Source organism: Stegodyphus dumicola, chromosome X2 (assembly GCF_044657685.1).
Source record: "Stegodyphus dumicola isolate Sdum_Otavi_A_Nest chromosome X2, ASM4465768v1".
NCBI classification, from domain to species: domain Eukaryota; kingdom Metazoa; phylum Arthropoda; class Arachnida; order Araneae; family Eresidae; genus Stegodyphus; species Stegodyphus dumicola.
In genome coordinates this window covers 13,385,750-13,412,844 of record NC_140781.1, presented here as the reverse complement: position 1 = coordinate 13,412,844, position 27,095 = coordinate 13,385,750, and the positions used below count along the sequence as shown (strand labels likewise).

The window sequence follows — 27,095 nt, the reverse complement described above, 5'->3', positions numbered from 1 at the left end:
TCCACTATTAAAGAAGATTTGCATTGTTCTTCTGCTGAACTTGTGTATGGCACACCAACCTGTTTGCCTGGATAATTTTTCAGTCTTTTCCCAAAATTCAGATTTTATACAAAAATTGAAAAGCCACATCCAAAACCCAAAATTACACCAACAACCAGCCATGGAAAAAAAATAATTTTTGTACACAAGGACTTAGCAAATTGTTCACACATGTTCATCTATAATAACATAATTTCATCTTCTCTTCAACCACCCTATCTTAAACCATATTAAGTTAAACAACGTTTTAAAAAATTTTTCGACATGGAAATTTCAAGTTAAAAGATTTCAGGTTCAGATTTTAAGGTTACAAGAGTATCGATAGATAGACTGAAACTATGTTTCAATCTCCAAGATGAAATAACAACAAATCGTCAGACACATGAAGATGATAACTTCAAAATCTCACCACCGCTTCGTAGGGACAATGATCTTTCCAAAGACATTCATCCTAGAAACACAAAACCTGGACGAAGAGTGAGATTTCCTGGATGCCTGAAAGACTATGAGGTATAACGCTTTCACTGGGAAGAGCACCATGTGGCAACATCATTTGACATACTGAAGCGCCATCTTTGAAACCCTTCGCATGCAATTTTCTTTCACCAAAGTGGCAACATTAAGCCACCATGAAATCAAAAAAAAACAATGACTGATTTTCTGTTTTGAGAAATTCAATATGAATAAATGTAAATAAATGTTAATCTTATCAGAGTCAGAAAAGTGTTTAGCATTATCCTACATTCCAGACACTTCAGTGCTCTTTTAAAAACTGGTTTCAATTTAGGAAAAACAAAAATGTCCGAAGGGACCCAACTATCTAGCACTTATGGGATATATTTCAATGTAGTAATGCAATGTAGTAATCTGTCAGAGCAGAAGTGCTGCATAAGACACATTTTTCTGTTGAAGAATGCAGCCATTTTCCCACATTTCTGGCTATCATTTCCTGACTCATTTATTGTTGCACTTCCTTGAAATATTCTACTAAAAATGTACCCTTCCTTGAAACCAATCTGTCAAAGATTCCAACCAGCATCGGCTTTGAATTTAAACTTGCTTTGGTGCCTTTGTTCAGTCTTGGTGATGAAGACACTTTTCAGTACATTGACTTACCTTTGTTTCAGGATGACACTGAAAGACTTATGCTGAAGAGCCAAAATATTATGACCACCTACTCAGTAATGCATCGTGCAACCTTTGGCCTCCAAAACAGCTGCAAGTCAACTGGGTATGGATGTCACAAGTCCTTTGCAGATGACTGGTGACAGGTTGTACCAAATATCTAAGCAGCAGTCACGCAAAGTTGAAATATTCTGATATGGTGATGTCCGAACTCTGAGCTGCCACTCCATGACATCCCAAATGTGCTCTATCAGCTTAAGATCCAGCCAGTTAGTTGGACAGGACATTAATTGAAATTCATCCTTATGCTCCTTGAACCACTCGAGCCAATGAACACAATTCGAGCCTTGTGACATGTGTTGTCCTCCTGAAAATTTCCATTTCCACTTGGGAAGACAGACATCATTTAAGGCTGCAACTGGTCTGTAGTTATGTTCAGATAGTCCACAGCTCTCATGGTCTGTTTTACTACAAATAAGGGTCTCAGAGCAGCATATGAGAACATTCCCCAAAGCATAATACTGCTCCCTACCAGCCTGTTTATAACCTACTGTACAGGGAAGGGGGCAACTGTTCACCTGGAAGACGGCATACCCTCATACGATCATTGATGTGATGAACGAGAAATCACGATTCATTCAAACAGGCAACTGTCTTCCACTTATTTATGGTCCAGTCTCGATGATCCTGAGCCCACTGTAAGTGTAGTTGAGAATGACACTTGGTCAACACATGCACATGAATGGCACATCTACTGTGCAGTCCCATATCCAACAGTGTCTGTTGAACAGTGTGCTCCGAAACACCTGCACTTGGACCTATCAGCTGAATCACTGTTTGGTGCCGATTTTGCTGTACCACGCAAGACAGTCTCCAACATCCTTTTTCTCTGATGATGCATAGATATCTAAGACCTTTATTTCATCATCGTTTATTCACTTTGCATAAATACTAACAATGGTAGATCGTGAACATACCAGTCAATGCAGTTTTGGAGATACTTGTGCCAAGTCTTTGGGCCATTACAATCTGCTCTCCATTAGATTCTTTTAGATCAGCTATGTTTCTCATCACTCGCAAATGTTAAGTGCAGGAATGATTTCTTACCTTCTGCAGCAGCAGTTAAATGATATTTCCACTTAATCACATGCTCTTCACGCCACCCAGATGATTTCAATGAAAAATGTGGAGATGGTCACAGTATTTTGGCTTGTCAGTGTAGGTTTCATCACAACTGAAAGCTTTCAGAAAAAGGTTTGAGTCCACTTCATATTGCTACAAAATATCAGTGGCAATTTGCTTGCAGTACTCTTTCTGCTCTGGCAATAACAGCTTAAATGACCATTGTGGAGCAAGCTTTTCAAATTAATAACTCATGCAAAACTTTTCACACAGTATATTAGTCAATTTCTATGATTTCAACCATTATTAGAACAATAAGGTAATAAACTTTTTGAACCATTTAGCCAATATGATCTAGATTAGCACAACTCTTTTAAGTGGAAGATTATATAGTGGACTTGTCATCTGCATTCTTACATCCTAAACTGAATAATTTTTGCCACTTAAATGCATATACTCAAGTCTTCCTCATAACCCCCAAATGATATTTGAAGATTCCCCCCCCTTTTTTTTCAGTTTTACTACAAATTTCAAATTGATATATTGTTTAATTTTTACAGTTCTTATAATATCAGCACATGATGGAAAATGCAGCTACATTAAATGATGACCGACAATCAATTAAATACCAAAGAATGTTACTGTATATCATGCACATTTGGATAAATTTAAACGTGTGTGGCAAATGCTTATAATCAGTTAGTTCTCACTGATGTGTTAAAAAAATAGAAACAGAAGTCTTATTATTTAATAGACAGACCTCATACATTTAGTTTTACACTTTAACCCTTTGTGGCACAGTGTGTCTTGTCTGGACACACCTAAAAATTTCCTTCTGTACGCACAGAAAAATTTAATGAAAAAAGATTTATAGGTTACTCTGAACCTTCTTTATTTATAGTAGATGGCAGCTCAACACAAACCAGTCCATATATTTTAGCCATGTTTAGATTTTAAAGACCCTCATTTTTCAAAGAAATCTTTCAGATTTTTTTTAGGGTATAAAAGGAATTGTTTGAAAAGAAATTTCTATGTTATTTTTTTGGCTGTATGCTAATCTCCTTATTAGTTTTAAATTTTTACCTTGAAATCTTGCCTAAAATCAAAGGGCAAACCCTAGGTGTGCCCAGTCCGGGCTCACCGATAATCTAGGACAACTGAGAGTCTTTATTTCTCCACATCTGACAACAATGCTCGTTTGAGCACTCTTTTCGAAGCTATATTCAATCAGTGTGTTACTTTGGGCACACTCACAGAATTAAAACTATAAGTGCTATCTTCACAAAATTTTACTTGCATATTCCTCTAGGCCTAATTAGACTGCCTACTTTTTTTTTTTTTTTTTTTTTTTTAAATCAAAACTCCGACTTTAAAAGGTAGTGTGCCAGAAAGGGTTAATGATGGGCTATAAGAACAGGCATATTGAATAAACTTATGTTATTTATAAGGAATGTCAGTTGACCTATTATATGAAAGAATGACATTATGATAACCCTTTGTGGTGCACTACACTTTAAAGTCGGTATTTCAACAAGAAAAGTTGTATGTAGTCTATCTAGGCCTAAAGGAGCATACAGATAAAATTTTGTAAAAATTGCACTTACCATTTCAATTCTGTGGGTGTTCCATGAGGTGGAACACTGCACCACCAGAGCTCTTAAAAGTGCGACTAAGAGAGCATTGCAGTGAAGCACGGAAATGAGTAGAAACTTTTGTATTTTAATGAAAAAACACTGTATTATAGCTGTATACATGGTTTTCTGGTTATACACAACTTTCTTGATTATATATGGATAAATGAGATAAATATATGTATATACACAAGTCCTATGTACAAAAATATTTACAAATTTTTCGATTTCATAGCTTCGTGAAATTTTCAAAGCATGTCACATCTTTTTGACAGAAGCATAAACCAATTTCACAGGTTTTGAACAAAAAACTTGTTTTGTGCGGCTTCTGTTCCATGCAACAATATGTTTAGAATTCCAAGTAAAAAGAAAGAAAAAAGAGAAAAAGAAACTCCTCTTCGGAAAGAGTTTTCCTGCCATTTATAGAAAATTAAGAATAAAAAATTAACTTCAATTAATATTAACAATAAAGAAAAATAAGCTATAGGATATAAATACACAAAAAATATCTACACAATTATTATAAATAAATGGGAATGAGACTGAAAAGCGATAGCAAAATAATTCGAGCAGCTTCCCTAAGTAAAGATGACTCAAGCTACTGATAAAATTTATGCCTGAAAACTACTCACAAAAATTTCAAGATGCCCATATTAGTACTTTCATAGCACAGACCACACCTCACCCCTCAAGACTGCTTTTTTGAACTCATTCCCCCAAAACAACGTAAATAGAAAACATATACAACAGATGTTTTCTCCTAAGACAGATGTTCTGATGCGTAATAGCATGAGATCACTAAAGGCGCAGTGTTCCCGCTAATGGAACACCACATTTTATTCAATGATTCTGTGCATGCTTTTTGTATGAAAAATGTAAAAAAATATATAACAAATAATATAGAGTACAACCATCAAAATTATACGGATTTTTTTTCAAACAAATATTTTTGCGTCACAAAAAATATAGAAAATTACTAGAAAATAAGTGGATTTTAATAACACATCATATATGAAAATTCTGGGTCTCCTTGTGATATGCTGCCATCGACTATTTAAAAAGAGAAGTTTGAAGTATATTATAAAGGCATTTTTATCCATTTACGGTTGACTTTAACGGTTTCAGAAGCGATTCAATTTGGGTGTTCCATGTAGTGGAACACTGAGCAACAAAGGGATAAGTAACATTACATCTGTCTTGACTTGTGTAGAAACTGAAAGATTTGGAATTTAAATAAAAACAAAAATATATTTTCAGCCAAAAACTTTGCTAATTATTTTATCAGTGGTCATCAAGAACATGAATCATTAGTATTATAATGAGACTGATGATGATGCAAATGAAGGTTCTTTCAATATTTCTAAAATAATGCAAGTTAAATAATGAGTGCTAACATAAATTTTACTTAGGATACTAACTGCCAAACCCCCATCATTAAACTCTCAACATGAAATAATAATACAGTACAAAGTCTGAGATCCAGACATCCAATATCCAGAATGATAAAAAATCCAGACCTCAAAGCTACAAACAACATTTTTTTTTATATGCTTTGCGCATGCGCATTTGATTTTTCTCTCCATAATAAAACGTGCAGAGTCCTAATTCTTAATTTCATTTAGCCACTAAATAAAATACCTCGTTATTGAAGAAACAATCATTTCAGCATAAATTTGTGAGATCAATGATTTGGTTCCATAGCTGCATATCTGCTTAGCATACATCTTAAACCAAAACATTCAATATAGAAACATTGTTGATTTTATACCAACTAATATTTTACATCCCGATGAAAACCAGGCGAATGATTATTTATTATATGTGGCATTGTTGCATGGGCAATTATAATAATGTGCTTTTTGGGGGGTTTGTCCCGTGCACTTTCATCAGTGGGCGTTTGTCACGGAACCCAAGAATGTATGCATTAACCTTTTTTTTTTATGTATGTATGCATGTGTGTGCATGCATGCAAGTGAAGACCTTAGTAACAGACAAAACACAGGCATTTTTTATAGGAAAGCCCATATGAGCTATATAATAGCTACTAACCTTGAAATATGAGAAACTGGAAGATTTTCATGGGAAAAACAGGACAAATTTAAAGATTTTCATATTACATGCTGACACGATTTCAATAGAATTCCAAACTGACTTAAATTCGCTTCATACTACATGGTTCAAGTTATTAAGTGATTTATAATACTGTGGTAAAATACACTAAAATTTAATTACATAGTCTGAATTTTATGTTTTTTAGCTAATTTAATTTTGTAATTTTCTTAAGCTTTCATCCTACGTGCAGGGGAAAAAAAAAAAAAAATTATTTATCACTTTCAAATGCAATAAAAATAATAATTTATGAGCATAAAATTAAGTGAACAAACTCAGTTATGTACAATTTATTGATGTAAAGCTAAAATATTAGCAGATTAAATACTGGTTAATCTTCACAAAAAGTTCTACAGACATCTACAGTATATTACAATATTGCAGATTTAATAAAAATTGATAAGAAATTTTATGCTGAAAATCACAAAAAGTAGAGGACAGAATTTACACAATTTAAGTTTCATTAAGAGATAATGTTGCCATCATACCTTTTTAAGAATACATCATCATAATTTTCTTCAAAATTTGGCGATTAATAGTTTTTCTAAAGCTGCATTTGATGGGGATGATCTGAATTATATCCTTCTTTTCCTTACTTTCACTGAATACCTGTTGCCATTCAGCATTATTGCGAAGATTAACCAAGAGTGATACTGCAGTATAAAAAAGAATTCGATATTTATTCTCATAGCAATTTCAGAGTTTTGAGATCAAAACCCAGCGCTTACTGATACATTACTTTTTCAAAATTTAATTAGAGATCTTCAATCTAAAACTTAAACCCTCCTGCAAGTTTATCAATCGTATTATCCCCAGGTTAATTTTCAGCTGTATACAACAACCGTAATTTTATAGCAACAGGACAAAGCCATGTTGGTAATAGTGAAATAAGCTAACGATTAAAAATTTAAAAACAAAGATTCCTTGATCTGCTAAGAGATGTGATGAAAAAAATGACAGCTATGATTACATGCATAAGGAGGATTTCCTAGGAAAATATGCCTCATATATACTTACATTAGAAAATCCCCAAAACAAAGCTTAATCTGGATTAAAAAATTGCACAGAATTAATTATGGGAACTGCAGCTGATACTTTCAAATGCTGCAGACAAAGAATGCATGAAAAAATTCAAACGTTAATAATATAGCAGTTAAAAATTATGATAAAAATTGGTATTTTTCATAACAGCTTACTCAAGAGGCACAAATGATCAGAATTCACATTCTTCTGCATATGTACAACAAAAGTCTAGGTAACATTATTATTAAGAGTAGTCACCCACAAGGACAGTGCTTAGTAATGCTGACTGCCATATCAAAGGGGCCAGATCCAAATTCAGGAGAATGCATAGGTATTTATTTGTAACGTGTCTCTGTAGCAAGGGAGCACTCAAAATACATGGTGAGCTGGAATTCTCTCAATAGGCTGGTGTTAGAGAAAAAAGGTTAGAAGACCCTCTAACAGCTCCCTGATGTATTCTCCCTCAGAATTCCAATTAGGGCAGAAGTTTAGTAATTAGCAAGGCCCGGTGATACCTAATATGCCAGCATGGATGCATAGGCATTGGCCTTCCTTTAATCCGCACCTGTTAACAATAGTAATTTTTTGCCGTATTTACATTCATATGGTGACGGTATTTCGATTATTACCATCTCAAGCAAAATGTTTATACTTTGTGATCATCAAATTCATACTCAATCATATTAAATTACATCTGCTACTTACTGTTTCATGTATCAAGACAAAATTTCCCTCAGTAATCATTAATGTCACAGGTTAATTTTTAAAATTTATCTTATTTAAATATTAAATGGCAGAGTAGTGCAAATAATAACTCAAAAACCAGTTTCATAAAACATCCTTTCATACAGGACAGACTCTGTGACCATACACTTTTAGTAAACAAATAAAGAAATTCAATCAAATTAGCACAAATAAACAAGAAAATATAGCTTGCTGAATGCAGAAAAGTTTCAGAATCTTCCAAGAAAACAAAATTAAGCAAATTAATGAAAAAAAAATTGAAAGTTGCGATTTTTTACCCATATAATGGAATGGTCCTAAAGATTTTTCACTTCGTTTTATTTAACATACCAGATGTATTTGCTTAGCTTCGGTTTTAAAGATCTGCCAGATTGTGCTATGTATTTAAAACTGCATTCATGAGGAATTTTGTAAATACTCCATGATCAATTAAAAACCTTAAAAATGAAAGATTTTGTATCACATCAAAAGATAAAACTGTGAAAACTGGGTGTCTGTCAAATCACATGCAAGTTAAAAGTTCTGATGCCTCCTAGAATGAAAAAACATGTTTTGCTATGTGAATAATAAATGTCCTGTCAATACAGTATAATAACAACATGCTCTGAAATTGAAAAGACATTTCCAGTGTCACACTCATTTGTTTAAATCTAGAGATAAACTTTTACGGTACTTACGTATTATTGGTTGGAGCTAACCGGAATGGTAAGTTTGAGTAAAAAAGTATGAATAAAAAGAACATGTACATTTATTAATTACAGATAATTTTTAATACAGTTTTTTATATTATTTTGTTTTAAAATATAAAATAGCAATTAAACCCTTCCGGTTTCGAATTTGAACAAGTTGGAGAATTATTTTTTCGGCGGAAATCTTTTGGCTATCGCTTTTAGCACTGATTGAAAACCGTATTAGTTTTGTAAAAAGAGCATGTGGAGATTCGCAAAATTTTCCTGCATTTTCCTGCAAATTTCTGTAATTTATGAGAAAATAGCAGTGTACATGGATAAAGTCAAGAGTGTGCGCAATGCCATTTTTGTGCAATTCTGGGATTTTTTTTAAGTAAAAATAAGTTGAAGTGTACATGGATTGCTTTTAGCACTGATTGAAAACCATATTCGCCATAATCATGTACACGTCGACTTATTTTTACTTAAAAAAACATCCCAGAATTGCACAAAAATGGCATTGTGCACACTCTTGACTTTATCCATGTACACTGCTATTTTCTCATAAATTACAAAAATTTGCACGAAAATGCAGGAAAATTTTGTGAATCTCCACATGCTCTTTTTACAAAACTACGTATAACACGTAGGGTTGCCGTAAGTAGGGTCGCCAAATTTGGCAATTTATGTGAATTTTGGCCTGGTTGCGTTAATGCGTAAGTTTCACTTTTACTACTATATTATTTATTTAGATTTATTAAGAATGATTTTTCACCTATAAATTAAGCATTTTAGCAGCTCATTATCTTACATCAACTTCAATTGATTTAATAGATACTTTAATATTTAATAGATATTTATTTAATATACCAAACAGCATATTACAAATGAACAAAATATTACAACTCATTAGTATTGTCACTTTCACTTCAGTCAGTCATTTTGCATTCATTTTATTCCATTCGTTTTAAGTAGTGCACTTCAAACCCTACTGTGATAACCAGACCAAAAGATAAGGAGATGGTAGCTCCATTGCAAACACTCTGATTTACATTTCTATCTCAACTTGCCTTTTTCACTTTCAAATTCCTTACTAAAGTTGTGTAATTATATTATAATATATGAAAGTTTCAAGTAAATTAGCAAAGATTATTTTGTGCTTATGTAAATTTCCTTCAAAAGGAAATTGAAGTATATTAATTATTTATGCAATATTAACAAGTAATGGTCTAACTTGTAGAGAATTTTTTTTTTTTTTTGCTCCTGAAGAAGAAAGAACGATCTCTGATCACTCTGAAAACTGATATTTTTATTCAAAATCTTCACTAGCTCAAAGTTGCTAATCTTTACTCAGTTTTCCACAACGAATGATATTTAAAATAGCTTACCTATACTTATTGACGTCTGATAAAATTCAAGATTTTTATTTTATGATAATAATACAAGTAAATAACCATATTTTCAGCATTTTATTCAATCTTCTAAAAAAATCCCCCCATCACTCAAAACTTTTTTTTTTCACAAAATAAAATATTATAAAGAACTGGTCAGTGTTACGATGAATTGGCTTATTGTTTTAAAGAACATGGTACTCACCAAGATTATGCTCCAACCACTGATGTCCTTCTATCATTTGTTCTATCATGGCATAATAATGTGATGTAGCTTCATCATTCATAACCCATCCTCCCGTAACAATTTCTAATTGACCATTGGATATGAGTCTGTAATTGATATAATACTCAAAAGATCATTTAAAAGCAGAAAAAATTTCAAAAAAAATATGACAGTAAGTTATTTATTAAAAGGTTTACCTTTTGACACTGAGTTGGGTGTTTCTATCAATCTTGTCCCACCACAAAGCAAAAAATGAAATTTCAGCCCATATAAATTTCCTCTTTTTATCATCTTTCATTTTCAAAACCATGTTATTTAAAATATGTTGCGTTTGGTCTTTGTAGTACTTTTCGAATGTTTTTATCCAGCCTATAAGCAAAACGGCAAAATATAAAATGTAACAACATAAATGGAATGCTTCTTTAAATTTTAAATAGGTGAATACATAGAGAGAAAAGTAAAATTAAATATGATTTAAACAACATGAAGAAAAAAGTACCTGGATCATTATGAGAATGAGGGACAACAAATATTTTTAGTTTTTTGTTCTCATTCCATTGACTAGAATCATATTCAATATTCCATCCTTGTTTCCACACTCCACCATCTTTGTTTTCAAATTCTAAACTTTCATATATATCTAAAGTCTAAAAAATAAAGTATTATTATTATTACACAATTTTCATTTATAAATTTCAAAAGTACTGCCATATAAAGTTAGTTGTTACTTTTGCATACTCTACATAATTTTAACCAAAATAATAAAAACAAAAAAGTGTTTTCATTTATGTTAAACTTTCAATTTTGGCTCAATGTAAAAAGCTTTTGACTGTTAAACTCTTATCTAGTAATAAACCATCAGAACAAATATAATATACTGACATAAATGTTTTAGTGTCACTGAGGCTGTTATCACTAAGCCTTTATCACAAAAAAAGACCAGAAAAAATTTCAAAATAAGTTTTTATTGTCAAATCTCAAAGTTATTTTTCGTTATGTAAAAATGAAATTAAGCATTTAATTTTATCTACTCAAAGTGAAAATTCCACATAGTAAAGTGTACAAATATGAAATGCAGATTTCAGATAACAGATGGTGCCCCAATGCAGTATGTATTACAAAGATTTGACAATGTGCCATTTTGTTGCATCATCAACAAATGTCAGATGCACATGAGTGATTAAAATGGAAAAATCTGTGCAGTGTTGTGCTGTTGTGTTCAGTACGTTGAAATTTATACCAAACAAAGAACATTCACTAACAGCATTAATTTTTTGTTTCCATTTGAAGAAATATGCTGCTGAACCATACCAATACTTCGAGAAGCTTATGGTGAACATGCTCCAATGCAAGACACATGTGAACGATAGTTTTGGCATTTCAAAAAAGGTGACTTCGATGTTGCAGACAAGGAATATGGAAAACCACCAAAAAAATATGAAAATGTAGAATTGCAAACACTGGTGGAGGAACATGATTCACAAACACAGAAACTACTCACCAAGCAACTGGGTATTAGTCAACAAGCTGTTTCCAACTGGCTACAAGAGATCGGAAAGATTCAGAAGACCGGTAGATGGGTACCACATCTGACTATTTCTTAGTTGCCTTGAACTAAAAAGCATCAGCTTTGTATAATAAACTTTATTGTTACTCTAAAACATAAAATTCTTTAAGCGAAATATTGCCTGCAGCGCAGTGCGGCTAAGAACGCTATTCTACTGAAACATAAACATGAACAACTGTTGCCATTCACACAAACTTTATAGTAAAATAAAGCACATTGCCAGTAACAAGATTATTGCAAAAATCATAACATAAAATTAAGCAGTGAGGAAATAAAATATACAAAGAAAAAAAGAAATGCAAATATTAAATATGCATCCAACATTAACGAAAGGCAAATGAAAAAGCACAAAAACACGTGACATTTTGCTTGCTCGGTATCAAAGGAAGTCATTTTTGCATTGCTTAGTAATAGGGGATGAAATGCGGATTTATTTTGAGAATTCCAATACAAAAAAATCATGGGTAGACCCAGGCGCACTATCTACATTGACCGCAAGACCTAATAGCTTTGGCAGAAAGACTTGCTCTGTGTTTGGTGGAACCAGAAGGGCATGATCTACTATGAGCTCTTAAGACCTGGGGATACAGTTAATACTAAATGTTAGCAATAACAATTGAGTGAGTTGAACTGCTCGCTGCTTCAAAAAAGACAAAAATACCAAAAGAGACAACACAAAGGTCATTTTTCTGCATGACACTGCTCCATTACATACAGCAAAACCAGTTCGCGACATGTTGGAAGCACTCAGCAGGGAAGTTCTACCCCATGTGGTTTACTCACCAGACTTGGCTCCTTCCGATTATCACTTGTTTGCAACGATGGGTCACACACTTGTGCTCAGCCGCGTGTTGGTTTGTATAAAGATGTGAAAAAAAAAGAGCTCGATGAATGGTTCGTAGCAAAAGGGGAAGATTTTTACTGCTGCGGTATTCACAAATTGCCCGAAAGATGGAAAAATTGTATAACAAGTGATGGAGCATACTTTGAATAAAGCATTTTTTTATCATTGTTCTGAAATTAAGATTTTTTTAGAGGGAAAAAATTTCTGCATTTCATAGTTGTACCCCTGGTATGAAAAATGTGCAAATTTTCTAGTTGTAAAACTTGTTCTAATTTGTACTAAATTCTTTACTACTAGAAAAGAATGGCCTTGAAATATTTTTACAGTTATTATTAACCTACAGAAGTATAAGTGATGAATCTAGTTTTTTTCAGCAAAAGAAGGCATTTCACTTTTTTGCTGCATGAAAGGGAATGGGGCAAGGGGAAAATGGATATTATTGATTAAAATAAAAAAATGAATGTTATTTCAAAGGAGCGAAGAATTTATTCCTTAATTATGATCTGAACTCAAAGAATCTTTTAGAGTTTGGTTATAGAAGCAGGAAGGCAAATTGAAACATCGCTTCTCTTAGTCTGCTGCAATGCCTATATCTTCAGTGTGACATTGAAGCATCTTAAAACATGTTTTTTTAAAGACCAATATCAAAACAACATTTTAGTAATCTTGAAAGACTACAAACATGAACAAACATACTGGGCAAAAGCAAAAAATATTGAGATTTTATAAATATGTATTAAATGCTATAATTATATTTTAAAAATCTTTTTAAAGTTTTGTTTATTTGTTGGTTTGAAATAATTTTAGGAAAATTAGTAGGCATGCATCAATATTACCAGCCATGCTTGATATTACTAATATGCCCTGTTAGTAATATCCACCCTGATTCTACTACCTTGCAAGTGTTGTCTTAGAAGCTATTTTGGATTGTATAGAAAAGAAGTGATTTTTATTATTATTTTTTTCCCCTGGCTGGCAGAAAGCGGTGATGGCTTCTTTTCTTATATCAACATTAACTTCAAACCAATTAGTGTAAGCACATAATTTTTGGTGCAATCTTCCCAGCAAAATGCTCTTGGAATAATCCAAGTTAATCTCCTGTTAATTTTTACTGCATTTTGTACCACACATTTACTTGATTTGCTGAAAAATTAGGCAATCTTTTTCCATGCATTTGGGATTCTACTAAATAATCACAAGTGTTCCAATTCGGAACTACTCTGATATGCGCCCTCAAGTCGCCAAATTTCTCGCCAAATATTTTTGGCGAGACACTTCACACTGCCATATTACTATCTAAATTTTTTGTCTACATTTTGAACTTTTAGCCTAAAATGTCTCCAAACACACGGTTTTCGCACATGCAAAAACTACGTTTTGAACACACAATTTAGCTAAAAATCCGAAACAAAAACAAAAAATTTAGATAGCAAAAACGTAAAGTTTCTAACCAAAAATATTTGACAAGAATCCATGTACACAACGACATGTTTTAACTTAAAAAAACATCTACGAATCGCACAATGTAGGCAACGAACGAATCTACAAACTACGCACACCTCGCTTTAATAAATTAAGATAACAACAATATATTTCAAAGAATACCATGTACACAGCATCCTGTTTAAACTTAAAAAAACATCTACGAATTGTACAGTCTAGACACTAAACAACAAAATACACTAAAATAAATTTCAAACAATTTAAAAAAACAACAATAACGACAGTAATTCATACTAAAGAACCAATGAACATAACATTCTACAAAATAAGAACAAGGATAAAATAAAATGCACTTACCATGAATTAATGCGTTTTCGAATAGCAGAAATATAAATTTCATACCGCCTTTAATATGCCGCCACGTAATCACTTTCCAATTTCCAATTCCCCAATTTCCTTTTCCCTTCCATTATGACGGAGTGGGGAAAAAAAAAAGGCACCTCATTCCTACCTTTTTACATTGTGCGTGAGCGGAAAAAAGTGACTTCGTTTCTACTTCCAAATAATTTTAGCGAAGTGTTTAAACCACATGTTGATGTTTTATCGCTTTCAACAAATATGCCAAATTTCAAAACACGCCAATATATAAATTCACGTACATCTTCGGAAATTTTGAATAAAAAATTGTAATTTTTTGCTGGTTTGCTTTAAGATGATGGTAAAAATTTTATAGCTTATATTTCAATTTTTTTTAAAAAATTCATAAAAATTATTTAAAAATACTAATTTAAAAAGTAAATCATAATAAATGGGTGAATTTTATTTGGAATGAACCTAAATTTTCGAAATGTGAAAGGAAGAATCAAATAAGCTTAATAAAAAAAGAGAGATTAATCAATATATACCAAACTCAAATAAGATTGAGGAGCTAAAATTTTGACAGCTAATTTTTTAAAAACTACTTGTGCAATTTTTACAAAACTTGTTAGTTTGGCCTAATTTGAGTCATAGAATTGAAATATGGGAAACAATTGGTACGCTATTGCAGAAAAAGTACGATTTTATGTCAAAATACCAATATTAGAACAATTCCATATATAAATCTAATACATATCCTAAGTCGTACTTTCGAGACATGAAAAACACAAGTTGAATTTCGTCAATCCGCCCAGTAGAACTGGAGATATAGAACCGGCGCTTTTTTTTTTTGTGCAGTGTACAACAGAAGGTATTATGATGGAATCTTAGCAGGTGCCAAACAGTGTTAGAATATGAAATGGGCCCTGGTTTGAAGGAAATCAAGACTCTTCCTATTTCTCTTTTCGTACAGAAGAACAGACAGACTAAAAAAAATAAAAATCTGATCCCACTGTCAGACAATCTCATGTAGAAAATTTATTTCATCACCAAAAGGTGGTAACAGAATGTTATCTGTGTATCAAAGAGTGCTGGCTCATACCTATTACCATATGCCCTACCTTTCATTATCCATTAATAATTACAAAAGTAAATGTTTCAGTGGCATTGTTTTTTATTGAGGCTTATCTCATTTGTCCACAAATTTTACTGTGGCAAGAAATGCATGATTGCATGGGTCTTGAGAACCATATACGTGAAAATATAACTTTGCCCAGATCTGTCCCAATTTTAGTGGACAGCACATCGGGAGACTTGGCTAAAGGGTCTTGTAAACCTTTCCCAATATCATCAAACCATTTGAGAGGACTTCAGCTTGTCGTGTACTTACAGTTCCCTGATGTCACATGCTGTTTTTATATCTGGTCATGAAAAACTGTATTTAAAGTACAATTCAGAATTTTTTACAGTATTTTCCAGTTATCCACCCAGTGCTCCTGCAAATTCAACAGTTGCTGGCTGACAACCTAACAATGAAAAACAGTAGCTATTTTTTTTTTTAATGATGGCATGCTGAAAATTACTTAAAACAGCAATGAATTAATGAAATTAAAAATGAAACAAACATCCATAGCGAAAAAATAAAAATTACACAAAATAAACATCCTTAACAAAACACTCAAAATTTCATAAAACAGTAACAAATTAACTAAAAATGCATCAAATATCCACAATAAAATATTTAACTTTCTATTTTCGAAGTCCTTGTACACAGAAACCTGTCAACTTTTAAAAGAAATCAGAAAATTGCAGAACTCCTAGCATTGCACAGCAACCTGACACGCCTCTCCTTGTACATATCAACCTCATTTCACTTTTTTAAAAAACAAGTCAGAGAATTACTTTTCTTTGGCAAAACCAATATTTTGACTTTTTTCTTTTTCCGTACTAGACATGCATACTTCTCGAATATAATTGCATCAATCAGTAGTTATACTTGGAAACATATCAAGATAATAAGAACCACAAAAACAACAAAACTTCCCAGATTTTGGATATTCTTCAGCAATAAGAAAACTAAACTGCTGTCTAAATGATATTTGGCTCTTCTCAAACCAATTTACTATTTGCATTTGAACACCTTGCTGGCAATCGTTAACAGTTATACAATTCAATCGAATGCTTTACAGGAGTACCAAAATGCCCATTACATGCTGGCACAAAGCATGCACAATTATCAGTCAGCTGCCACATAAAACATATATTGGTTATATTTTGGGTTGCCTACTTTGGCTACATTGTGCTTTACCCAGTGATTCTTCTCACCATTGGAAGGGGGGATAACGTAAAAGAACCTTTTTTACTTTAACTTATACAGTTTGGTTTTAAATTAAAATTTTAATCTCTCAACAAGGCTAGGACCAAATTTGACTGTAAACCCATGTTTACATACTACATTGCATGGGGATTACTTACATATGTATTAAAAATGTATGCTTATTTATACAATACAGACAGATACAGCACATAAATGAAATTTTCTATACTTACATTTTCATTTGCATCAACAGGAGGCTCTAAACATAGTTGACAGTCATTGTTATATAATTTTACTAAACTACGATTTGTTTTATGTAGAATATGTTCTGGAAAAGAATGATGATGATATGGTTCCACTTTTAGCAAATTTTTTACAGTATCCTTTACTTGTGATAACATAATTCTGTTTCGCTGAAGTTCACTTTCTAATTTTTCTAAACGTTGTTCAAGCAGTGATAATTCTCCCTAATGAGAAATAAAATAACATTTCCAGAATTATTATAAGTTATTATACTGTATGAAAAGCATTTAAATGTTACTATAGTTTAAACATTCACTATACTTCATTCAAATGGCACCCCAAAATAGAGTTTACTAAGGTTAATATTTCAAGAACAAAATTATATAGATGCAGCATGTGTTATATGATGAAGAGCTTGTTTTTTAATACAACTGCCATGACAATAGAGGCAGGCATATGCATGGAACATATTTTTCAATATTAAAAACAGCAGGATAATATACCTCAACACCTCATAAAATATGGTGTTCAGGCACTGCTATTATCACTGCCATTTTGAGATAGTTGTCAATTCAAAATCAAAAGACCACTAGAACATTCACTGAAGGCTAAGAAAAAAAAAAAAAGAAAATTACTTGCCAGTAGGTATGGACTGTATGATATATGGTCTAAATTTTTTAAACTGAAAATGTGACCAGTTTCCAAATTGTAACAGCAGCGGAACAGTAAGCATTCATAGAATATATGTATATTTGGTACTGTTCTATTATCGGGGCCGGATTCAGAAATGTATGCATGTGTATATGTATTTATATATGTGTATAGACATGAACACATACATCCATATATACATTTTTGAATTCGGCCCTGATAACAGAACAGTACCGTATATTTCATTAGCAGCAAAAAATAACAATGTGTTACAGCAGTTAAAAAACATTCCAATGATAAAACACATACAGCTGTATAAACTGTTGATCCTATCCCCCCCTGGAAAGGTAAATGACAACATACCTTTCTGATCCTAAAACATGGTGTTTATCACTCTGAAGGAGAGAGAATCACAATGTGACTTTCTGACCAGGAAAAGCCTGGATGTTACCTTCTGCATCTTCATGCTTCATTTCTGTACGTGAATCACTGCACTGGCAGTGCCCCTACCGAATGATTATTATTGCTCTACTGACAAGATTTATTATTAGATTATTATCACATGAATGATACTGCATATCTCACCTTTATGATTTTTGATGACACAAAGCTTTATTACATAGATTACATGACTTAAAATAAAAACTCCAACTTTAATTCAGCAAACTGGCTGTGATGATTACATTTTAATATTTACTTAGACAAATTATCTTTACTCAGTAATCAAATTTATTGCAGATTCTGGTGCCAAATCTGATTAAACTGTTAAACCTCACAAGTAGATAAAAACAAACATCTGAAAAGTAAACAAATATGTAGAGCAATTCAAAATGACAACATGATATCAAACGGCTTTATTTCTAAAATTTACAATGACAGAGCGAAAAGTAATATATGAAATGGAACTAAGTATTTTATGTAATTTCTTTTGTAGTACAAACAACAAAAAAAAACAAGCACATTCTTGACTGCTTCAGCACATTCTTTATGTAGCAACTGCAGATCAGATTTTAAGATCATGTACATCTGTGGGCAATTTCAGCAAAAAATAACAAAACATCTTAAATGCATCCTCAAATAAACAAATCATATGATTTAAGATTTGGAGACTTAGGCAGGTTAGCTATAAAAACGTTACTGGGACATGGATTTAATTTTTAATTTACATTGAAAAAATAAACTTTTTTAACTTTCATTGTATTCAATGAAACTACAGAGAAATAGCACAATGTCGATCCTAAACTTCATTTTAAGGTTTTTATTGTATCAAATGAACACAATGAGAAGAAAAAAAAAAAAAAAAAAACCACATCATGAAATGCTAAACTCATCTATATATAAATTAAAACAAAGAAATTACAGAGATTTATTCAAGTATGCAATAAAATCAAACAGAAATTTCTTAAGGATGTTTTAAACTGTATATATGAAAATATAACAGGTAACTTTACAAGTATTGTCACTGAATTCCATATTTATTTACTATTACACAAGTGTGTAGATTCTGGGAAAATGAGTTTCCCTAAATAAAATCAATTAATTATTAAGGATCAATAGTATTCTATGAAAATGGATTTATCAGTAATATGACACATAAAATACCTAATTCAGAATTTTAAAGAAATCTAAGCTAAGAGGATAAATATATAATAAATGACATACAGTGGCTCCCAAAAGTGTTCGTACACTTATGATTTTTATTGAAATATGGCTCTATCCATTAATTAAATGTAAACTTTCTGAATGACATTTTAATAATAAGATCTATAATCTATTCATAACAAAATTACATGAAATATTTTTTAAATATAGCGAAACTTTATTTTTAAGAAATTAATAATCAAAAAATGACAAACATTTTATCTCACAGTCTTCGTACAGTGAAATATTTTTGGATAAAATCAAAATTAGAATTATCGTTTGCCGCTTTTTTTAATTTTTGCATTGTGGTCGCATTTAAAAAATCGTTTGCTTTAATTTTTTATTGTTTGCTCCATAATATTATATTTTTTATTGAAAAATGGGTCGCAGTCATAAAGAAATTACAAACAGCACTCGAAAATTGATAATTTTTCACCATAGTAGTGGTAAATTGATTCGAAATATCACTAAATTAGTTAATTTATCCCGTTCTACAGTGGAGTATGTGATAAAATGCTTTAAAGAAGAAAATTGGATTGAAAACAAGGTAAGAAAAGGTCGACCGAGAAAGTTAACTAAACGTGATGAGAGATTTATTATTAGAAAATTTGTGAAAAACTCACGTTCCAGTGTTGTAAAAGTTTCTGCAGAATTTAATGCAAAGTTTTCTATGCCTTGAACTGTTCGACAAGTTCTCAGAGAAGCTGGATTACATGTGCGTTCTGCCCGTAAAAAAAATTTGTTAGGGAGAAAAACAGAAAGGTTAGGCTTTCATTCACAAAATCAATGATAAATACACCCGAAACGTACTGGAATAATGTCCTACTTGCTGACAAAAGCAAATTTAACATTTTTGGTTCCGGTGGTCGAATAACTGTATGGAGAAGAAAAAATGAGTAACTTCATTCTAAGAACTTAGTTGGAACAGTTAAGCATGTCAGTGGAGGTGTTCTTGTGTAGGGGGGCATGAGAGCATCAGGACTAGTAAATTTGGTATTTATTGATAGAATAATGAATCATTCTCTTTATTTAAATATTTTAAGAGACAATTTAAAATTATCATAACAAACTTTATAAACTTACTTTAAAGATCATATTTATAGTGATGAGAAACAAGGTTAATTTTTTTATGAATTAAAAAGGTATTTATCAACCCATCGAACATAAAACCGTCAAAATTTAGCACCAGTTATGGATAAGCATGATGTAAAAACATATTCATAAAATCTATGCTTTCATTTGACATAACCATAATTGATTCTCGATGAGCCACATTTTCTTTTTTTTAAATGAGAAATACACACACTGATCAATGAATTAGAAACGTTCCCGAGATTTTCATTTGAATGCGTGCTAGGGATGAATTATGCAAATGTTTTTTATCACGTGGGTTACACGTGGTTAAAATGCTAGTTAAGTAAGGTATAAGAGTGCTTTTCCCAATGAATAAAGTAAAACAGAAAAAGCGACAGATCTCTCACCATTTGAAAAAAAAGCTTATTGTTGGTGCCTGTTTAGCAGGGGCCTCAATTTCAAAGACAGCAAGTCTCACTCGGTTCTCAAAAGCAGCCACATCAAAGGTTTTCAAAAGATGGAACTAGAATTCACAGTCCTTCTCTAGAAGACGTAACTATGGTTCGAGCACACTTTTTCAAGAGAGTGACTGGCAGCATCTCCGACGAACTGTACGGCAGAACACGGACTCTACTGTGCTTCAACTGACACAGATCATCAACAAAGGCTCTTTCCAACAGATTTCAGCTCAAACCATGTGTTGCAGAAGATAAGAATGCATAGTCGGGTACCTGTGAGAAAACCACTCATTTCTGCCCGACATGCAAGAATTCGTTTGCAGTGGTGTGGGGAAAGACGACACTGGACATCTGAGGATTAGAAATGAGTAATACGGTCAGACGAAATCATGCTTATTTGCACTGATGGAAGATGTCGAATTTGACGAGAACCCCACGAAGCCACCTTACTTTACTTGCAATGTGCAAGGGTCTGGTGGGAGTATCATGATATCGGGCATGTTCTGCTAGCATAGAAGTAGTGCCTTGGTGTACCTGGTAAACAAACAGCCATGAGATACCTAGATATACTGGCAGATCAAGTGCACCCTGCAATGCCGCATTTTTACTCTGATGGTGACAGATACTTCATGGATGATAGTGCAACTATACATCATCATGCCAGAAGTGTTCAAAATTAGTTTGCTGAACATTAGTCTGACTTCTAACACCTTCCCTGGCCACCTCATAGCCCGGATTTCAACCTCTAAGAAAAGGTGTGGGATATGATGGAAAGACACATCTGACATATCTTCCATCTCATTTAAAAGTTCTAAAAAGCTGCAGAGCCAATGCATGGTATCCTCTGGACATAAATGCGCTACAGAAGCATGTCGACTTGATACCCAGATGAACCAGAGCAGTTATCCATACAAAAGGTGGTCCAATAAAATATAGATCTTGGGTTTCTAATTCATTGCCCAATGTGTGCAATACAAAATAAGGATATTAAAATAAGATATATATTATGGTTGTATTTTCTTTGCATTTTTTTTGGGGGGAAGGAATATTACAATTTTGCTATCTGCTAACTGCAGAACCGCAAGTAGTGGGTTATGTTCAGTTATGGAATCCAAGCATCGAAAAAGGTATGTTTTAATGGATACAATATGCTTAGGTGAATATGGCTGATGAAACAAAAAAGATAAGAATAATTGCTAGTGGGAAATTTACATTCAGAAAATCTGGTAAAATTGGTAGGCCTAACAAAATAGCAGAAATTGATGAAAGCCTTTTTGCAAAGTGGGAAAACAAATCTGGTCAAAATACTGGTTGTTTATTGAATAAAGAGGATGCTGTTTCTTCAGCATTCCACAGGAATGACTGGCACAATTTTGACAGGATCTCCGGAAACTTTCATGGTTCGATAGTAGCTAACTTCAATAGTTGATGGGATAATACATAAGTAACAAAAAATAAATAAACACTTTAAATGTTTTTTTCAAATTTAAATGTTAAAAAACTTTTTTTCGCACTATGGTTGGCATCTTCCCTAATGTCATCTAAAATTGGCAACTTAAATCCCACACTAAACATGTCATTCATTAGTAATTAAATTACATGTTTAATTAAGCATGGCAAAACACACAAAGGTAAAAGAAGGGCAGTTTACATGGACGGCTCTCCAAGGAAAAAATAGCTCCCATTTCTGTTACACATGAAGAAAAATACAAAAAAAAAAAAAAAAAAAAAAAAAAACACCCATGCGGTAAGCCCCTTCCCAGGAAGAGTCAAAGAACTAGTATATAAGAATCTTACCTACTCAGCCACTAATGTACCCAAAAATAATTTTAAATAATCTAACAGTATACAAGATATCAAAATGAATCATAAGCACAAAATGGTTTAAGAAGGCATTTATTTTTAGAACAGGAGAAAATCGAAAGAATACAGTAGGTTCCTTATTTATCTTAGCAGAAAAATATACACAGTGAGAAGAAACTAAGCAAATACATGCAATTCAGAGAATGTCTCTTAAGTTTTTCTTTACGTAGGCCCAAAATTGCCCTTCAAGATTCACATGTACGTTAAATACAAATAAAATTAATTCCCTCAGTGTTCTAAAAAATATATCAAATACAATTCCCCAATTTATATGTTAGTTTCATTTGCCTAAAACTTTGTCAAAAGGACAAAAATTCTTACTGGCAATCAAAGTGCATAAATAATTTTTGAAATATACACAATATTGTTACGTACTTTTAGTCTCAAAGATTTAAAAAAAAAAAAAAAAAAAATGCTATTTTATTCATAAAACCATAAGAAAAATGTTGATTCAAGGGACTCATGAAACGTTACCGAAAAGAGGCAACTGTGTTTATTCTATATTCTTGTACGTAAGAGAAAAGAAATTACTTCATATATAACAACAGATTATTGAACAATTTAAAGATTCCTTTAGCACCTTATCAATTTCTGTCCGTAGAATGGAGTTCTGTCGATCAGGAAATTTGGAATATAATACCCGATATAGAAAATATAATATTCCTGCAATTACTAATGCTCTTAAAACACTGATGACAACTGAATACCTTCGAAATTGAAATACCGAAGTTCCCAACCTAAATCTGAGCATTATGGCTCGAAAACGAAAAAAAAATTAAAGCCCACAGTAAAGCAACACAACAAACATGACAACAAGATCACTTCACCCGCTTCTCATCATACCACGCATAGTTAAATTTCTTTCCCTTCCAGCCAAACAAGCACTTTACTATTGCCATTCATTTAGCAAGCAAAACATACTCAATACCTTTGTGGCTTAGTATATCGACCTACATTTAATAAAAAGAGCAGGACTACATTGATACATTAAGCCCCAAGAACTAATTTTCAATGCAAGTTTGGAGTGCAATAGTTTTTGTTTCCGTTTTGAAATCGTAACTATAACATGAATGGTAAGATTAGTCGCAGTTTCAAAACTGAAAAAAAGTTACAGAAATAAGTTAAAAGAACGGGAAAAAAAACTATCACGTTTCGAGATGAATATTTGATCGTTGAAACAAAAGCAAACAATGCAGATTTTTCAGAACGCGCAATTTCTACCGAACAATGCTAGAAATAAGGTAGCCTTAGCTAGAAACGAAACAAGTTCTACAGAAACAAGGCCATGCAGGATCCATAGTGTTGCCACTTATCTTGTATTTCCCACTTCCTGTTGCCTTTTATTGAGTTGGCGGAATCGGCAACGGAAAAAGAGAGAGACTGGAAGTCCGTCCCAAGAGAAGGGTCTTTACAAAGTGTACAAAGCTATTTCATTCTGGATGGATTATTCTTAAAAAAGATGGTGTTGGTGTTGGTGTATTTAATTATGGCAAAGCACACTAGGGCTATCTGCCTAAGGGGAGGGATGCCTTCGTGGAGGACGTTTTAAGGGAAACTGGCTCGTATACACGTTACACATGGGGAAAACCACGAAAACACCCATGCAGCCAGCCCGTTCGCGGAATTCGAACTTCGGACCGAACTACCAGTGTTCAGCGACTTTACCGCTCGGCCGCTGGTGGGCTCTTAAAAAAGAAATTTGCACTTTTTGCGGGAAGATATTGTCAATTTCATTCTAATTTATTTCGCCATTTACGTAATGGGCATGATGTCAGTAGGAGGTAGTTTAATTGGTCCATCTTGCGGCAGAACTTCATTAACCTATCAACAATTAAGAGAGCATATTGGCGATATGCACGATATTTTACTTGAATGTGATGAACTTGCATTTTCCAACTTCGAAGGTAAGAAAATCTGTAGTTTATATTTTCTTAAAACCATTTGCAACACTAGATTAAGGAAATAAGATTTAGTCAAACATGAAAAATAATAATGCAATAGCGTACTGATTGCAATGTACAGCGATTCTGCTTATCGTTTACAGAACAAACTTTGTGCAAAATCGTGTTTTCCACGTGGATTTCGTTTGGAAAACATCCATTGATTGCATCCAAAATTTTTAATTTATTTCTACCATCATCTATGCGTAACGGGCTCTTTGCGGATAAAGACTCAAGTCATGCTTCATTGTATCGTAACTAATGTTACTGGTAAGGGAGTAATGTTGGAACAACAAATAGTTTAAAATCCCTCAACAGATGGCGGCATCAGCCAACAGCATTTTTATTCTCTAAATTAGGCTTGACAATAGCACATGCTAAGTTTAAAAATAAGACGTAAATAAATTTTTAAAAAAGGGTTCGGGAATAAAATTAACATTTAAATAATAGTAAATAATTTTTATAATTTTAAACACATTTTATATTTAATTATATGTATTCAGTATAAACTTTTATCTGTGAACAAGCTGTGTGACGTAATGCCTCCTGTTCTTGTTGTTGAAGTGGCAGCACATGGAACTTGAGGATTGATGCTGGTGTGATTTATCTTATCATGTTTAGGTCAAAATAAAATGCACCTGTAATAAAATAATAATTAAACCTGGATTAATTGAGTGCTGACTTTACAGTGAGAAAGATACACGCAAAATAAGAACGTAAAATACCAACAATTTCAACAAAGGAATTCAAAAAGAAAGTATTTTTAACTAAAAATACAAATTTGAAATATGATGTATGAAAATGTTTTAGAAACTTTTCAAATAACTTGAATCATACGAGAAATTCGACAGCTTAAAAAAAATACGAGAAAGAATCTGAACTGCAGACAAAAGAAGGGGGAAAAGCTACAGGTCTTTATATGAGTGCAGAAAAAAGCTGAAATTCGGATTCTCTAGAATGTTAAATAATAAAGTTTTAGAGAACAGCGCTAAAGAGCCAAGGTTGGCGCCCCAAACCTAAATTGCAACCCTAAAGCTTAGCTTCAAAATGGCTGATGAGTAGCCTCCGATTTTCTGTCCCAGACCGGAGGTGAAATAGAGTTACGAGGACTATTAACTAGAAATGGTGTAAAGGATTACGTAGGGGTTTTGACGAGAGATAAAATTACTCTGATATTCAACTCGACGCTTCATAGCGATAGAGCACTTGCTGTGGTAATGAAGAATGAAGTGCAGTTTAGCACGTTTCGACCGAAGAAGAAAACACCGCTAAAAGTAGTGATTCGCCAAGGTTCCGGCCTGCCTGATGAATCGCCTGTAGAAGAAATCAAGGCTGAGTTGATCAAAGATGGATTTTCTGTACTCAACGTGACGCAGTTTACTAGGAAAATTGACGGTACAGAGGTTAAGCTCCCAGTTTTCTTCGCTTCATTCAAGAGAAATGATGAAGACAGGAGTATCTGTAAAAAGAAAACTTTATTGGATCTCCGGGTCAAGTTCAGAAGGTTTAGAAGTATTCTAAGCACCATACTTTATCTGCCAGAAATTATGATCACTTAGCGTTATTCTGTAATAACGCGCCAAGATGCTTCAAGTGTGGGCAGGATCACTTGACCTCAGGGGCGTAGCTAGAGGGGGGCATCTGTCCCCGGGCGCAGAGTCCAAGGGGCTCCAAACTGATGTTACGACATTTTAGAATTAAATGTTTTCCACTAGGGGGCGCGAAATCTTCAGTTGTCCCTTGGCGCTGAAAACCCTAGCTACGACTCTGCTTGACCTACTCCTGCAAATTAGTTAAAGATGAGAAAACTACTTGCATTAACTTCCAAAACGAACATATTGTTACGAAATGTCAAGGCGCGGTAAGGTAGCTTCCTCGTAAAGCAAGTTTTATGGTTGCCATAAAATAGCAAGGAAGGATGAGTTCCCCATTTGGCGACAAAATTGGCGATATGCCATGGACGGATGGAGAACTTTCTGGAACGAATTCTTACCGGTTTAGCCCAGAATGTTCTCGAACACAAGCCGAAAGCTATATAAAGCCTGCTCGTCCGCAGTCAGTATGAGTGTGCCTCGTCTAGCGAGCTGATAGTTAGCCATTGAGCGAGAGTCTCGAAGTCTAGTGCCGAGTTGGTCGTCGAGTGCATCGAAGATCCCCTTAGTGCATCGTCGAGAGAGTGTGTTAAGCTCCGGGAACGACTGAACCGAAGAGTTGAGAGCTGTACTCTGTGTGTCGTCGAGCGCATCGCGAGTTGTAGCGTGGAGAGTCTCGAGAGTACGTGGAGATCTGAGAATGACCGAGCAGAGTCGGGAGCTGTACTCTGATGCTTTGCAGTGAAGCTGTCTCCATCGTTATTGCCTGACAGTGTGAAGGCTGTGTCGCTGATCGTGTCAGCGTGTTTATAGTAGTTCATCGACGACAGTAAAAACGTGTTTTGGAGCTGTCCTGACAATACTGGACAATAAAGTGTGTTTTGATGCTTCATCAATTAGCATTGTCATTATTCACTTCAAATCCTCGCGAACCCCGTACGAACGTGAAGGAAGAAAATAGCGTAACAACTGGTGTCAGAAGAAAAACGTAACAATATAGCCTCCTCGAAATTGTGCGAATTCCCGC

The 27,095-nt window shown here is 33.3% G+C and overlaps 1 protein-coding gene across 1 annotated transcript in view; it reads right to left on the bottom strand.

Annotated features, from left to right (window-relative positions):
* Positions 1-23,397, bottom strand: part of LOC118200216 (alpha-mannosidase 2x-like) — a 171,032-nt gene extending 147,635 nt beyond the window's left edge. The window contains exons 1-5 of the mRNA XM_035372157.2: positions 23,117-23,397; positions 16,840-17,073; positions 10,578-10,725; positions 10,276-10,447; positions 10,058-10,185 (exon numbers count right to left, since the gene is read on the bottom strand). Of these exons, the coding sequence (XP_035228048.1) occupies positions 10,058-10,185; positions 10,276-10,447; positions 10,578-10,725; positions 16,840-17,073; positions 23,117-23,287 (853 nt within the window). The 5' untranslated portion in view covers positions 23,288-23,397. The remainder of the gene's footprint in view (positions 1-10,057; positions 10,186-10,275; positions 10,448-10,577; positions 10,726-16,839; positions 17,074-23,116) is intronic.
* Positions 23,398-27,095: the final 3,698 nt, after the last annotated feature.